Genomic DNA, 16,793 nt, shown 5'->3' with positions numbered 1-16,793 from the left:
AAGTAATTTTATGTAGCCTCTTGTGTTTCCAAGAGCATCACTGCACACATTTTTTATGGCTTATATCCCTAAAGAGTTGTTTGCACCATTCTTAATGTAATTTGGATGTTGTGCAGTGCAAATTCATTACCATTTGAGGCATACCTTTTGTTCATTTATAAGACCTTGACAAGTTAATAGCTGGAGATTAGCCTGGATGGGAATATCATTTACTATATTACAGTAGAATCTGAATGTCTGTAATATATATTTTCCATATAATGGTTGTAATGTTGCTGAATAACAAGTGCAAATGCAGAATTTCCAGTTTCTGCTAATCAAAATCTGAATTGAAACTGATAGTACTTTGGCACATGGTCACCTTGTTAAATGATCTCTAAAAGTTGTGCGTCTTGGGTAATGGCTGGAATGCAGTTATATATTTTTATAATATATCACTAGCATGCTCTTTGCGATCTGTAACGTCCCATCTCATAAATGGTGTAGAGACCCTGTGCATGGAGTTTGCAGATGAGAGTGCTGTATCGCTCAACTTTTAAAAATTGATAGTCATCTAAATGGTTGAAATATTCTTTGGAAAGGGTTTTAGGCAGAAGTACTAAATGCCAGAATAAAATTTGTTACTCAGTGGTTCTAAAAAAGTACACAACATTGTTTCTGTGTTTTTTATCCTTTTATAAATAGTTCACAAACAGACCATGACTTTTACAAATTTATTCCTTATTCTAAAGTGCTCAACAAATAGTTTGTGAACAAGTTTCAGAGAACTCAGAACTAGATATGTGAGCTGTGTGATAGCTCACCTAAGAGCTTTTCTACATGGTGTGTTAGTCCACACCAGAGGAGTGTAAATTCTAGTAAGCACTAGAGTGTTGTGTGCTAACTGGCCTGTGTGGAGCCTACTGGTGTGCACTCAAAGTTCTCTAGCACATGTTAACATAGTCCCATTTCAAACACTACTACCGTAATGCATGCTAGGGAACTTCGAGTGCACACCAGCACGGTCCACATGGGCCAGTTAGTGCGCGACATGCTAGTGCAGACTAGAATTTACACCCTTCTGGAGTGGACTAAAGCACTGTCTCGACAAGCCCTCAGTTACAAGGCTCTGTTTGCTGATGAGAATGATCTGGCCTTTACAAAGTACTTCTGATTTCCTTTCATCAGTAAATAAATACACTTTGTTTCTTGATTTAAAAGGATTTCCACTACCATGCCTAAAATAGACTTTCCATAAACTTGGGCACTGATGGGTGCTTGGAACAGAGCCTCGCTCTCTGGCTGACAACTCCAAAATAGATGAGTTAGGCCCCATCAAGCTGAAGATCCCCTTCATGCTCCAAACAGTGAGTGAGTTGGAGAAAGGGAAGAAGCCCTCCAACAGTATCAATAGGTGTTTGAGGGCTTCACCAGATCTGGCTAGCAGTCAGGAACAGGAGAACTCCCAACTCCTGACCCTATTTTTCAGTAGTGGTCAGGGTAGGGGAGCACCCCACCAATGAGCACAGGGCTTTAAATAAAAGTTGTGCTGTGGGTGTTGGGAGTTTCTCACCCTAAACTCCTTGACTGGGCAATGCATATGGGTTATTTCAGGGTTAAAGTAAGGATAACTCCTATGGGAATGTACAGACCCAGTGTGGAGAGAGGATTTGTGGTATCCAGAAATAAGGAGCTCATTTACATGAACTTTAACCCATAGCAACTCCTCAGCTCCCTGATGTGACGATTTCCTCCATTTGTAGCCCTGATTTGCTCAGGTCTTGCCCTTTGTATGTGCTGGCCCAGTGCAGAGTCAGCATGTGGGACTTGCTGGAGTTTGTGTGCTCAGAAGACTGTGTATTTTGGTCTGGATGAGACTGTTATTCTGTAAGCCAAAATCCTGATAGAATTGTGGAAAATTATAAGAGCCATGATGTTCACTAACCAATTTGAAACCACAGTATGATCTTATTAAATATACAGAAACAGAAGTGAGTCCAGCAAGTGAAAGATCAATTGTTTTCCAAATGACCCCATTAGAATCAATCCCAGTTTCATGTTGAGTCCAAAAATGTTTTCTGGGACACCGCAATTTGCATTAACGGCAACATCTCAAATAGTGCACACATCTACAGATATTTAGTCCCTCTTACTGGCTCAGACAATATTCTGTTGGAGCAATCCTACTCCAGTTTATATAGGATTTCCTTAATTTAGAGTCATTGTCAATGCTTTCTACAGCTTTCAGATTGCTGTACTTCCTCTCAATTTTTTCAGCCAACTTGCAGTGTCTGTGTAATTTTCCTATAGTGGCTGAGGCTAATGTCATCATCCATAATTATATTCTTGGCCTGCACACACCTTTAAAAATATCTATTTGCGGAACCTTTTTGGAGTATTACGTACCTATGTGGTGGTAGAAGCAAAATGGAAAAATTCAGTCATGCTCCAGCAGCCCCCTATATTTGCCTGATTAGTCAGGGGGAATAGTGTCTTCTCTAAATTTTTTTTTTAAAGCTAAACTAAAACATAATCCATTCAAAACAGGCTTACTCTAAAGGGCTTGGGGTTTTTTTGTTGTTTTTTGGGGGTACTCATCCATCTCCTTTCTTTTCCCATAAGATTTTTTCACTCTGTATTCTAAAAAATAAATTACTGCCCCATCTACCCAAATTACTCTTCATTGACGTTCTCTTATCAGCTCCACACTGCTAGTGGATGCTACGTTTCCTTAGGTGGTATTACCCACACAGAAGCTTCCACGTTATAGTGCTTCAGACATTACTCAGTTACGTATCATTATCTACCACCGAGTGCAGAATTAGAGTGGATAGAGAGTTTTCCTTCTAGTTGGAGTCCCAGCTGAAGATGTTACGAACCTAGAAACCAAACACTAGCATGGGTTAATCTAGTCCTGTGTCTTGTCTCGCATGCAGTCTAGTACCAGAGTCATTAAAGGAAGGTGTAAAAAGCCCCAAAGTGGATAATCTGCCCATAGAAGTTTCTTCTTGACTCCCATCAGTTACGAGTTGGCTTATGCACTGAAGCATGCAGATTTATATTATTTGTGATTTTTTTTTTTTTAGTCTTATCTAAGGTAATAGTAGATATTCTCATTAGCTGGTTAAAAAAAAATTCCTACGAAGCTCTTGACCTCAAAGACATCTTGAGTCAATGAGATCCACAGGTTAATTATGCATTTTGTTTTTTTAAATCCTTTGATCAGTTTTAAATGTCTTGCCATTCACTTTAATTAATGTCCCCTTGTCGTCCTTTTGTTATAGGAAAGGGTTAATAGGAGTGCATAATTTTACTCTATATCATTCATTATTTATATACATCTATCATGTCCCCTCTTATTCTGTGAGCTAAATGGTCTCATTTTTTTCAGTCTGTCCTCATGAAGACTCTCCATGTCACTAATCATACTTCCTGCTATTCTCTGGACTCCTATTTTTGATATATGTTTTAGAGGCAGTAAAGCATCCAGGAGAGAGTAACAAATGCTCATTGAGTCCTTTTTTTCACTGTGATTTCATGTATGCAGGGATAAGGATTGAGATGTCATATAGGGCCAGTTCTGGCAAATTCTTGCTTAGGAGGGTAGTCCAATAGAGCTATAATAGTTGCAGTGATCAGGCCAGTAAAGAATCCTTTTAAGGTACGACAAATTTAGTTTCTTTCAGTGACCGTTCTATTTACCAATTCAAGCATATATGTGATCATGCTGAGGGGGAAAAAAAAAAAAGTCTTGTAATGAATCACTGATTTTTCTTACTTGGTATCAAGAGCAGTCCTAATGACTATTCAGTGCCTTTTAAATAACCCCTTTATTCTAGGTGTCAAGCTTTGCCATTGTTAATACTAATGACTTTAGCATTTAGCACTAGGAAATGCCTCTAGTGCCAAAGGGTTAAACAAGATCAGGTTTCATCTGTTGAAGTAAAGCATTTTTACTGGCCTCATGAAAAGGCTTCACTTGCCCCTAACAGAAATAATTGATGCACCTTTACCTTTGAAAATGCTCCTTGGGTGTAAATATTCTTTGCCTTCTGGAACCAGAAATAAAAACAGCAGCTTCTCCTTTTTTTTTTTTTTTTTTTCTCTCTCTAGGAGCAAATGTGATGGATGTTATGGTATTGGGCTTTAGTGAGTCAAAGTAATCCATGCACTACTTTTGATTAGTATATTATATTTATTTTGAAATCTGCTTAGTTTTTAATCAAAAATATTGTCACGGTTTTTGTTTTAATTACTTCACCTTCATAAGGGTAACGGTTCAAAGTTGAATCCTGCACAGATCTCAGTAATATTAGTGGAAATCAGCTTCCCACATACTACAGTGAAAATCTTAGCATATCATCTACAAAAAAAAGTGCACTAAACTGGAATCGAGATTGTTTTAAATATCATCTGTCCTCTGAAAATATGCATGTTTTTATCAAAAAGACAAATGAACCATAGTTGCTTTTATAAGCAACAGATGCTTCTCTAGGAGCAAAAAGGGCATGCATTGCCTATCCTGGTTTATTTCTGGTATGGTACAATCTCTTCACACTGTTCTTTCAGTTGACCCTAAACATACCTTTGTGTGTTGGCTATCACCATCTTCCACACTAAAACCGTTGATCATTGTAATGAGATTCAATGTTCAAGTGAGCATATAGTAGGACTTTGTAAATCAATAAAATGTAACAGGTTAATTACAAAATTGAGATGAAAAGCAAACACTTTAAAACAATTTTACAGTTACATAGAAAGCATCACAAGAAGGATCATATATTCAAGTAATGGTTGTTATACTGTCTGGTCTCTGTTCCTTTCCAAAAAGAAGATAATTAGAATGGTTTAAGGGCTTGAAGCAAAGCCTGTAACATGTAATGCTAGATCCCGTCATTGTATGGCCACTGAAAATGAAATAACGTGTCCTTAATACAACCTTAATAAGCTTTTCAATGTAAAAATATAGAGGAATTATTCTGGAGTTCTAGGCCTTGATTCAGCATTACATGGGAGGCAGTATTGCCTAGTGGAAAGAGCAGTGGTCTGGGACTCCGGAGACATGGATTCAATTCCTAGCTCTGCTACTGAGCACTGAATGATTTTGCCCCTCTATGGTAATATAAATGGCTGCCCTTTGTAAAGCACTGTGAGATCTACTGATGAAAAGAGCTAGGTGTTATTACTTAAGCATGTGCTTGTGTGCTTTGCTGGATTAGGCAATTAAATTGTCAGCTTTATCAGCCAAGTTCAGAAACCTTTTCCTTCAGCATTCCATGGTGTTTTTCTACTCCAGAACTGCTTTTCAACCGGTCAGAAAGCTCTGTTGTCATAATGTGATTTTTACAATATGTAAACATAGTAATAATCAGGAAATGATGCATTTCATTTTAGGTGAATTACATTTGCAGTTTAAAGCAATATTTCTGACTGGCTCATCTTATTCTTAACACTGCTACATTTTGTGGCCTCATTCTAAGGTTTAATCTTGGTAATGCACTTTTTAATTTTTGCATGGAATTTTGCGATATTGCCATTATTGAATATAAAGAGGAATTAACATTGGATAACCTGTGTCTGTAAGCAGTTTATCCTTCTCCTATGGCAGACAATCTGCCATTGTTAAGCTGTCATCGTTGTACAATGGGGATTCATTAGAAATTACTTACTCAAAGGTGAACTTGACATACTGCATTTTATTCATGGAGGTATTCAAATTGGTTATTGTACAGTATATAGGTTTTGTGTGCATACAAATATATGTATGTAATATCTGTGTGGGCATATACAATGTCGGTTTCATGGCTGTCATGATTATTACAAAAATAGCCATTATATTTTACATTTTTGGATTTGTGTATGTGCATGTGTTTGAGTGGAACATGATGGTCACAGCTGGACAAACTTTACTCAAGCCTTAAGAGCTACAAGGTTACTTCCTGGGTTGTATGGGAGTGTAGGAGAGAGCAAGAGATCAGCAAAAGCCACTGCACCAACATAAGACCAGAGCAATGGCCTCTATAAGTAACTTTTATTTTCAGAGGGTCATAAGGTTCTCCTGTTGCCTGGGGTAAAAGGATAATTGCTTGATCACCACATTTGCTATTCAAAGGTCAGCATTGTTACGTCATCTCATCTATTTAACACTGCTCCATTGCAACAGCATATGTACTGTTCTTGTTGTTTGGAAAAAATAAGTTATTTTGCATACAAAATATTGCCTTTGACTATTGCCCTTTTCTCTATGACCATCCTATGACTTTTCCTTAATTGGCGTAAAACAATTACATTCCAGGTAAGAATAACCTATTTATATTAACATATTGAACTGGTTTTATTGAGTTAGAAGGGAGCCGCACCATTTGAAATGCAGCACCAGCATTAGTTAGCACAACTACAGCTTTAAAACTCCACCTTTCTTGATAGTGAATTCCACTGCTACTACCAAGGTCCCATACTTATAAGACACTCCTTTCCTGCAGGAAAGGTGGATGTTGTGATCCCAGGACTGCAGCTGTTATTACAAGAGTGCAACAAGTTTCACTCTTCGATCACCCCAAGGACATGCTTAAAAAAAAAAAAAAAGTTACCACCTAAGAAGTCCATACACAAATACCAATGTACCAAGACGAAAGTCAGTATGTGAAAATATACCTACAATCTTTCAAAACAACTATTAAGCTATCCTACATACAGAAGAATTAATTTCTGAAAATGGGTATGCAAAATCGATACCCCTTAAAATGGTGTCGACAGAACTTAACAGTTCAGCTTGGATACAAACTGATGGCATAAAGCCTAGCACGGTGGAACCTCCTTTCTCCCCCATTCCCCCTGGGCTCCTCCTCATCATCACGCCCATAATGACATTGGTCGTTGGGGCACCATCATTGATGAGTAATCAACCAATTGTCTCCACCCCGGTGACTGTGTGTTAGTGCTTGAGTCTCCACAAAGTCCATTCCTGTCCACTCTTTTATGTTTTCAATCCATCTCTTCTTCTGTCTACCTCTTCTTCTCTTCCCCTGTACTGTCCCTTGGAGGATGATCTTGGATAGGCCAGATGATCTTGTTACATGGCCATACCATTTCAGCTTGTGCTTCTTCGTGGTCGTCAGGAGGTCTTCATATGACCCAGCGCATTGGGTGATGATGTTGTGGACCTCTTCATTAGTGACGTGATGGGAGATGCCCAGGATTTTACGGAAGCATCTCATCTCTACTACCTGTATTTTCCGTTCAAGTTCTGCCATAAGGGTCCATGTCTCGCACACATACAGAAAAATGGAGATGACAATGCATGCAGCAGTTTGTTTGGATTCCAGGGAAATGTTCTTATTCCTCCAGATTGGCTTTAGCTTTGTCACGGCTGCTGCTGTTTGCGCAGTTCTTGCCCGAATTTCTGCCTTGGATCCTTGATCAGTGTTGATTGCCCCCAAATACTTGAACTGTTTCACTGTCTCCAGCTCTTGTCCACTGATAGTGATATGTGAGCTGATTGCATCACGTTTGTCATCAGCTTGGTTTTCTCTACACTGATTTCCATGCCATATTTTGCGGATGTTTCATCCAATCGTTTCACAAGATTGGCAAGGTCATCTTCACTGCCTGCCAGGCCATCAATGACATCAGAGAACTGAAGATTTTAGATTGTTCGCCCCCCACAATGGTGACTATTCATATGTGATCTTCTAGGGCATCAGTTATTATGCAACCACCAGACAAATGGAGATCCTAGTGTCTTAGACAGCCCAGATTCAACAGAGGAGGATGACTTTCCAGTACTACATGAAGAAGTGGAGACAGCTGTGAAATCACTCAAGAATGGAAAGGCTACAGGTATTGACAACATCCCAGCCAAACTGATGAAATTCGGAGGAGAAATAGTAATAGATGTACTCAGGAAGGTCTGCAACAAGATCTGGCAGACCGGTGACTGGCCTTCTACGTGGACACAGTCACTAACCATCATTCTGCCAAAGAAAGGCAACCTGCAATTGTGTCAAAATTACTAGACCATAAGCTTAATTAGCCATCCCAGCAAAGTGACGTTGAAAGGCATATTGAACAGATTAAAGCCACAAGTGGAAAATATCATAGTTGAAGAACAGGCTGGCTTTCGTGCTGGAAGAAGTACCACAGAACAGATTTTCAACCTTCGTGTTCTATGTGAGAAGTACTTACAACACCAGCAGGACATCTACCATGTCTTTGTTGACTTCAAGAAGGCGTTTGACAGAGGATGGCACGAAGCTCTCTGGGCAACCATGAAGAAGTACAATGTTGGTCGTAAACTTATTCTTACCATTAAACAACTGTATGCCAAGGCCAGCAGTGCAGTTCTCGTCAATGGCACAATAGGAGAGTGGTTTCACACCACTGTTTGAGTCCGGCAAAGCTGCCTTCTTTCGCCCACACTGTTCAACATCTACTTGGAGCGCATAATGACTGATGCCCTGATGTTCTCCCCCCTCCCCTCCCCTCCCCCCCCCGGCTACTACAATACAAATAATAATATTGGGAGCTTACTGTAAGACCTTGTCTGTGTGAGACATTTTTGTACCATGGCATAGCAAGTGTGCTCATGTACTCTAGGCCACTATTATTCTGAGATCAAGGCCTGGATTATCTCTATGTGTATTTCAGCACAATGTTTTTGCAACAAGTTTCTATGAAACTAAAATAAAAACTTACCATGTCTCTGTTTCTCTGCTTTGTATTAATTCATTCCTTTTCTCCTCTGTCTGACATTATTTCCTCAGTCTTTGTCTATTTTATTGCCAGTTAACTTTCCTTTTCTCTATTTCCATTCTTTAAATAGCTACTACCATTCCCTTTGTTCTTTCACTCCCCCTATTTCTATTTTCCTCCTTTCACTTCATCCTTATGTAAAAGTCCTCTGAAGTTTAATAAGTATAGATATGATTCTATAGACATTACTCTTAAAACTATACAATAGAGAGTTTATTATTCCTATTATAATTTTTTAATATTTCTATGATAATCATGCCCAAATGCATCAATAAGGTCCAGATCCCAGTGTGTGTGTTTTAACGGAGTGTCCCTTTAACAGAAATATATAAGAAGCTTTCTGTTGGTGGCCACCTTCATTTTGTTCACCATGTTACTGTTCCTCTTCACTAATATAAGCATAGCATTGTGATTCTACTCCATGTCCATGCACACCAAGTTATTTCATGGGGGAGAACAATCATCTTCTGACAGACATTCACAGCAGTAGCACAAAGAATACAGAAATTGCTGACAAAACAATATTCTTTTGTTTCAGGTTTTCCAACAGTGAAAGTCCTTCTTTAAAGTACATACATAGCACTTGAAAGTTCAGTGCCCTTCGTCCACCTTGCCTCTTGATATGCCTACAGTAATTTTAATTTCGTTCCAAAGTGCTATGAAAAGCATTTAATCAATCATTATAGTTTAATTCTGGGCAAGCAAACACAGTCAGGGCATGCAGTGAGGTTTTTTTCCTCGTTTTCTGGCTATGGGAAAGATCCTGTAACTTACTTTTAGGAGTATTTTTTTTCTTGACTAGTTGCAGTGACATTAATGCACTTGTATACTACTACTACTACCACTCAATATAAGACAGGGTTACAGAATCAGAACTTAAGTTAAGGGAACATTGAATGAGCAATAGGGTACTTAGTGGATTATTCCCTACTGGTATATTTTTAGGTTCAAATCCAGCTCCCAGTGCCCAACCCAAATATCTGGGCAGGAAGATTGGCAGATATACAGGGAGGCGGGAAGGAGAAATCCTCTGCACTTCTTCCAAACCATGAAATGGGTGCAGAGACACTCTGTAGAAGCTGTGCAGGGTTGAGGGGAAGAAATGGAAATAGTACCATGTGATTGATATGACCAATCATGACTAACAACACAATTTCAAATGACAAGTGAATACTTTGCATGAGCTATACAAAGAGTTTAACATTCATTGAGTGAAGGCAAATAAATAATTCGGAAGAAATTGCAATCTGACAGTCAGTGTGCAGAAAAGCTAAATTTGTCAACTAACATTTTGTTCAGTTATTAGATTGGGCTTGTTCTATGAATTCACAATATGCAAGACGTATACATTTAGGGCCTAATTTTCCAAATATGTACATGTGGGCACTTCACCCCACATGAGCAGTCCTTTCAGCTTCAATGCAATTCTTTTGAAGAACTAGGAAGTCATTGACTTCAGTACGACTATGCATCTGAACAAGTTCCTCAATGCTTCCAAAAAAAAAAAAATTGCCCATCTTGCCAACTGTTAACCTAAGAAGGCAAAGATACAATATAACTTAAAGGGAGTTAGTCTTCCAAAGTCTTAGCTCATGTTCTCAGTTTTGCAAATACATAATGCTAGAAGTTCATGTATCATTGCATTGATTTAAAATAAGTAAAATGTTTTACACACGTTCAGGTTTTTTGAATATTTTTTTATTTTTGTCGTGTTTTCCCTGCTTTAGGTTTGTGATTTATCCTTCAGCCTGAAGAAAATGTTGATCCGACACAAGCTGACTCACAATCCCAATCGTCCAATGGCTGAATGCCAGCTTTGCCACAAGAAGTTTACAAGAAACGACTACCTCAAAGTGCACATGGAAAATGTCCATGGAGAAACTGACAGCTAACCATAGCTTATGCAAGAAGAGTGTGTCTAGTGTTCAAGAGTGTTCCATTTGTACATGTACAAACTCCAGACTTCTCACCTGATGACTGAGCAGAGACAGGAAAAATAACTGTAATATGTCCACAATCTTTTTTCCATTTGGCTTTGTGTTTGTTACTAGAGTTTTTTTTAATCAAGTAAAACACAGTTTGAAGATAAAAGAACTTTTCTTTCTCTTATAATATACACAGTTTTATTTGCAGCCTTGGTACCTTAGATGGTGGTGGTGTTATCCTGAAATTTTGGACATAGATCAGTGTATCTGAAGCTTCTGGAGCACAGTAAATGCAGTTGGATAAATTCACTTTCATCCTGATTGACCAGTGATCCAAACAAATTTTATTCCAATATTAACACCGCACTTTATTAGAACATAGTTTCTTCACACTTTTAGTGCCTTTAATTATTAGATAAAATGGACTAACTTTGTGGCATCTCAAGGTCAATTTAATGTATGGTACAGAAACTGCAGGAGTCTGCACTCTCACGCACTTTAACATAATCAGCAAGAAAGACATAATTTCTTCTAGTTGCCATTGTGTGAGACAAGCCAAGAGCAAAAGCTGTGAACAATTTAGGTTTTAAAACCATATTAATGCCCACAGTTGTAACTGGCAGGGCCAGGAGGGAAAAAAACATGGCTTCTGCAAATACAATTGTCTGGTTAAGGCAAAAAATGTGTATTCAATTTACTGGGGAAAATGCTGTTCCCTGAGGTTTTATCCTGTGGAAATCAGCTGCCCTGATTATCCCACTTAAATGGCTTTGGTTTTCATAAAACTGTTAATGAGCACCAGGAAAAAAATATTGTGTACAACTGCATAACAGTCAAATTCTCCCAGATGTTAGATTAAGATTTGTATTCCACAGTTCTTAAAAAGAATTCTCATATGCTATCCATGTATGCTACTGTATAACAAAGAGCTCGCTTTTACCTAATGAGACCGTGAAAAGCATAACTCTAGCAGTAGATTGCATTTGAGGTTCTATCCAATTCCTCAGTAGTCTTCACAGTTAAACATTAGGGCTCTGCTTCTGTGCTCACGTTCATTTTAGTTTATGTGGACCAATATTGTTAGGAATAATTTGTAACTATACACCTTGTTCCTGCTAGAAGCTTATCTCAGTTGCTGATGGGAAATGTTGTAAACTTCCCCCTGGACTGCAACAGTGACCAGACAGACACTGGATGGATGAGCAAGAGGAAATAGAAGGTGAAATCCTGGCCTCCCTGAAGTCAATGGTAAAACTCAATTTGACTTCACTGGGGACAGAATTTCAACCACTGTTTCCATTCTGGAAGGAAATGAGGGGGCCAGAAGCATCATCTTTTCTTTCCCTATTAATGGTCTTACGTGTATTTTGGATCCAATCCACTGGATAGCCTACAGTCAATTACACATTTTCTCTTCAGTTTTGAGAATTATCAGTAACATTATTCATTTTCAAAAATGTGAACAGAACACCTCATGGGTTCCTGTTGAAACTAAAAAGAAAGTATATCACTAATAAGTGTGTTCTGAGGAAAAGACTATTTCAGGGGGTTGCCCACATTTCCATAGTGTTCACCATATTTTACTACAAGACTATTTTTTTGGACCACTTCCCTTCCCATTAAAGTTGTATAATACTGTGGGGCAACTGTGGCAATTGTTTACAAGGTGTCATTTTATAAGAAAGACTTTTAATGTACTTACCCATCTTTTAATGCAATTAACTAGGTGGAAGCATCATCATTTTGGGCCAAACCAATGACCTTTTTTTAGGTACCATGTCACCAGCCAGGTCACAAGGGACCCTCTGCTCTATCTGGATGACACTAAAGTCTGTCATCCAAAAACTTGCTTATAAAACTAGAATAGACACAGTAATAAGCCAACGGATGTGATGCTACACATATAAGATGTAATTATAATGCATGGGCCACTCTCAGTTATGCTAATGTAAATCCAGTGTAGCACCACTGAATTAATCAGATTTGACAGTAAATTGAGGAGAATTTATCACATGCATATGTTGTCATTTTATATTTGATACATTATAACCTATGATATTTAATTTTAATTAAAATAGAACTTATTTTCCTATATTTTATAACAGTTTGTCTCAATGTCATATTTTAGGCACAAAGTATGTTTCATTTTATAATTCATTATTCAACAATGGTTGGTTCATTTTATTGCATTCAGTTTGATTTTTGAAATACATATTGAATCTTATTTTATTGAGTAGGACATCTGTAAATTTGGGAAGAGGAGAATCATTGGGAATGTTTTGTTAGTTTGGAATCTCAACTACCTTTGTGAAACTTCTAAATGTAGATTTCTTTATACATAGTTTGATTTCTGAGAATCTTATGAAACTCTGAAGACTTACCAATTTTGTCTGCTTTAATTATATATATATATTACAGGTGTGTCAGACAAATACCGCAAAAGACTAAGTTGAATTTGTTTACTCCTCTTTTGGGAAAGTTCTCGTGAAGGAGTTTACTGGCAAGGATATTTGCAGAAACAGATTATTTTAAATTAACTTGCTGCTGTTATTAGTAAGAGAAACCTGATACCAAGAGTTACATTCAGCCAATAAGTGAACAGAAACATAACGTGTGTTGTTGACAAAAATAAAATGAAAAAAAAAAAATTAATTTGGGTGGGATTTTTTTTTCCTTTCTCCCCACTAGCTTTCTCCTCCTCTTTTGTTTTCCCACTTTTTAGTGACAGAATATGAAGAGGAGGGAGGAAACAAACCTGAAAAATATTTTTTTTTAAATTGATTTTTTTAATTTAATTTTCATTTGAAAATGTGTTCCTTTTCAAAACCCCATGGAACACTTTTTTCAATTTAGTAATCATTTCTACCAATTTTTTTCTAAAACAATTTGGTGAACAATTTTGAATAATAGTAATTTTTCTCAAATGTGATTATCTGCATGAACATGAAAAATCATTACTTTTTATTAATTTTATTTAGTGTCAAAGCACTACTGAATAAATTGCAGCAAAAGTTCAATTATACTTGTATATACTGTAACTGATAGTTGCAGCTGTGTATTTGACAAGCTCTCTCATTAGCAGGGATGGTTATGGTCAATATTTGGAGGAGAGACCTCCAGGGAAAACAAGCAGGAGCTGCAGGAAGTTATGCTGAAGTTTCAGCAGACTAGAACCTATCTCAGAGCTGAATCTTGTAATGATGCCCATCTGGAACTTCAGGAGTTTAAGTATATTAAGAACAAAAAGAATCCTAGCAATGGTATTGGTCCTAGGATGACCAGACAGCAAATGTGAAAAATCGGGACGGGGTGGGGAGTAATAGGAACCTATATAAGAAAAAGACCCAAAAATCAGGACTGATCCTATAAAATCAGGACATCTGGTCACCCTAATTGGTTCATTACTAGATGGAAATGGAAGATTATCAATAATAAGGGAGAAATATACAATAAATATTTCTGTTCTGTGTTTGGGGAAAAAACAGATGATATTATCATCATATGATATGGCTAACACTCTTTCAATTCCAAATTAACATCAGCCTGAGTTACAACAGCAACTATTAAAGTTAGACATTTTTAAATCAGCAGGTGTGGCTAATATGCATCCAAGAGTTTTCAAAGAACTTGACTTTCAAAAAGTCTTAGAACACTGGGGAAGTTCCAGAAGAAGAAAGCCCATGTTGTGCCAATATTTAAAAAGAGTAAATGCAGTGACTCAGGGTATTTTAGGCCTGTCAGTTTGACATCGATCCCAGCCAAATTAATGGAGTAGTTAATATGGGGACTTGATTTTTAAAGAATTAAAGGAGGGTAATATAATTAATGCCAATCCATATGGGTTTATGGAAAATAGATCCTGTCAAATTAAGCTGTTACTTTTTTTTAATGAGATTAGAAAGTTGGTTGATAAAAGTAATAGTTTTGATGTAACAGACTTCTCTAAGGCATTTGACTTGGTACTACACAATAATTTGATTAAACAAACTAAAGTGACACAAAGTTAACCTGGCACACATTAAATGGATTAAAAACTGTCTAACTGATAGGTCTCAAAATGTATTTGTAAGTGGGTTCTAAAGGAATTATTTTGGGGAAGTTCTGTGGCCTGTGTTATAAAGGAGGCCAGATTCGATGATCTCAAGGGTGTCTTCTGGCCTTAGAGTCTATGAATCTACTCCTGGGCAAAAATGTTTGCAGAGCAGGCCCTGAGTCAGTACAGAACCAATGCCTGTCTTTAAAGCTGCAGGTAATTCTATTATAAGAGCTGCTGAGATCTGTCCAAGGGATACATCTCGTGGTAGAACACTGGTTTGGGAGGTAATGTGACCAATATTACAGTATTCACAATACTGAACTGTATACTGAGTTTATATCAAGGATACAGCACAATTATAAACCCTGTTTCCAGTTGGCCATAACCTTTTAAAATAATTGTTCTTTCAGAATAAAAAAAAATTTCCATTGATTTCCTGATACCATATATGATTTTTTTTAAGCTAAAGAAAATTCCCTTCAACCAATTTTGCGTAATGGGAGAGTGAAATATGCCATTTTATGTCTCCCCTCCCCCCCACCCCGGTCACCACCTGCCATGCGTGCGCACACTTTGGGGGGTGGGGGGGAGAGAGGCGGCTTGGATAGTCCAATGTAGGAAACCAAAAATATTAATTTGTTGACATGATTCATGTCTCTTGGGTCAGAGACAGCCAATTGTTCCAAAACAAAACATCAGCGACAGGAGACAATCATATGTAAAGGGGAAAAAAATTAGATATTTAATATATGGAGATATACCTATCTCATAGAACTGGAAGGGACCCTGAAAGGTTATTGAGTTCAGCCCCCTTCCTTCACTAGCAGGTCCAAGTACTGATTTTTGCCCCAGATCCCTAGGTGGCCCCCTCAAGGACTGAACTCATAACCCTGGGTTTATGCAGGCTAATGCTCAAACCACTGAGCTATCCCTCCCCTCCCCCCAATCTGCAATGATTCCTGTACTGTGTAACTTTCTTCATATCTTAGCCTTCTATTTTTTCTCTTTGTTCTCCACTGCAAAGTCCATCCCAATGTAAACTGATGAACTCTTGCTAAGAAACCCATCTTGCAGAAAACTCTTCTATATGGCACACTTGGAGAAGCTTATATTTTTCCCCAAACAATTTTCTACACCATATATGCTGTAGTTTACAGTCCACTTAACGGGGAAGATTCTGAAAAACAGTCAGGAGAACAAATACCTCATTGTGAGGAGGATTTCTTCAGAGTAGCACACTATTTCTTGACAAATACAGCGTTCCTATGCCCGAATCTAAAATACTCTGCCACCACCACATTTCACCTGACTACATGGCTTAGCAATGACTATATAGTCCAGCACGCTGGACTGGCTCATGACAGAATAATGTTTGTGAGCAAGAGCGAACCACCAAATACCAGTGGAATGTTGCAATAAAGTAAGTCCGTATTTATAAAGTCTTTTAAACTAGAACTCCCAGGTCTGGCTATCAATACAACTGACAGCTGAAGGTCCATTTAGGAATGATATCTCAATGTAGACTAGGCACAATAGAACATTGAATCTCAAGTTACAGAAGCCAGAGCTTGTAAAACGATATTTGAACCCACACTGGATTACTGAACTTCAGCAATGAAGGGCTAAAACCTGCCCTCTGACTGTGTGCAAACACAATAGCTGTATTTGTATAAGATGCCATGATGCATGCCATGTAGCAGAGATCAGCAATAAATGGTGAACTTTTCCTTTTTTAATACAGCACATTAACATAAGAAACAAATATAAATCCTTGGATACAAGTTCCTTTTACTCTTGTCTTCTCAGAGGCCTGCTCTACACTATGACTTTAATTCGGATTTAGCAGCATTAAATCGAATTAACCCTGCACCCGTCCACACAACGAAGCCATTTAGTTCGAAATAAAGGGCTCTTAAAATCGATTTCTGTACTCCACCCCGACGAGCGGAGTAGCGCCAAAATCGATATTGTCATTTCGAATTAGGGTTAGTGTGGCCGCAATTCGATGGTATTGGCCTCTGGGAGCTATCCCACAGTGCACCATTATGACCACTCTGGACAGCAATCTGAACTCGGATGCACTGGCCAGGTAGACAGGAAAA

The 16,793-nt window shown here is 38.0% G+C and overlaps 1 protein-coding gene across 2 annotated transcripts in view; it reads left to right on the top strand.

Moving 5' to 3' along the window:
* The window catches only part of PRDM5 (PR/SET domain 5), a 142,047-nt gene extending 131,171 nt beyond the window's left edge, over window positions 1-10,876 (top strand). For both annotated transcript variants that reach the window (XM_024213049.2, XM_024213040.2), the window contains exon 16: window positions 10,458-10,876. In XM_024213049.2, coding sequence (XP_024068817.1) covers window positions 10,458-10,622 — 165 coding nt within the window. In that variant the 3' untranslated portion in view covers window positions 10,623-10,876. The remainder of the gene's footprint in view (window positions 1-10,457) is intronic.
* Window positions 10,877-16,793: the final 5,917 nt, after the last annotated feature.

This window comes from Terrapene carolina, unplaced genomic scaffold (assembly GCF_002925995.2).
Source record: "Terrapene carolina triunguis isolate 2854851 unplaced genomic scaffold, T_m_triunguis-2.0 Scaffold66, whole genome shotgun sequence".
In the NCBI taxonomy this organism is placed as follows: Eukaryota; Metazoa; Chordata; order Testudines; family Emydidae; genus Terrapene; species Terrapene triunguis.
This window is presented reverse-complemented; position numbering and strand designations above follow the sequence as displayed.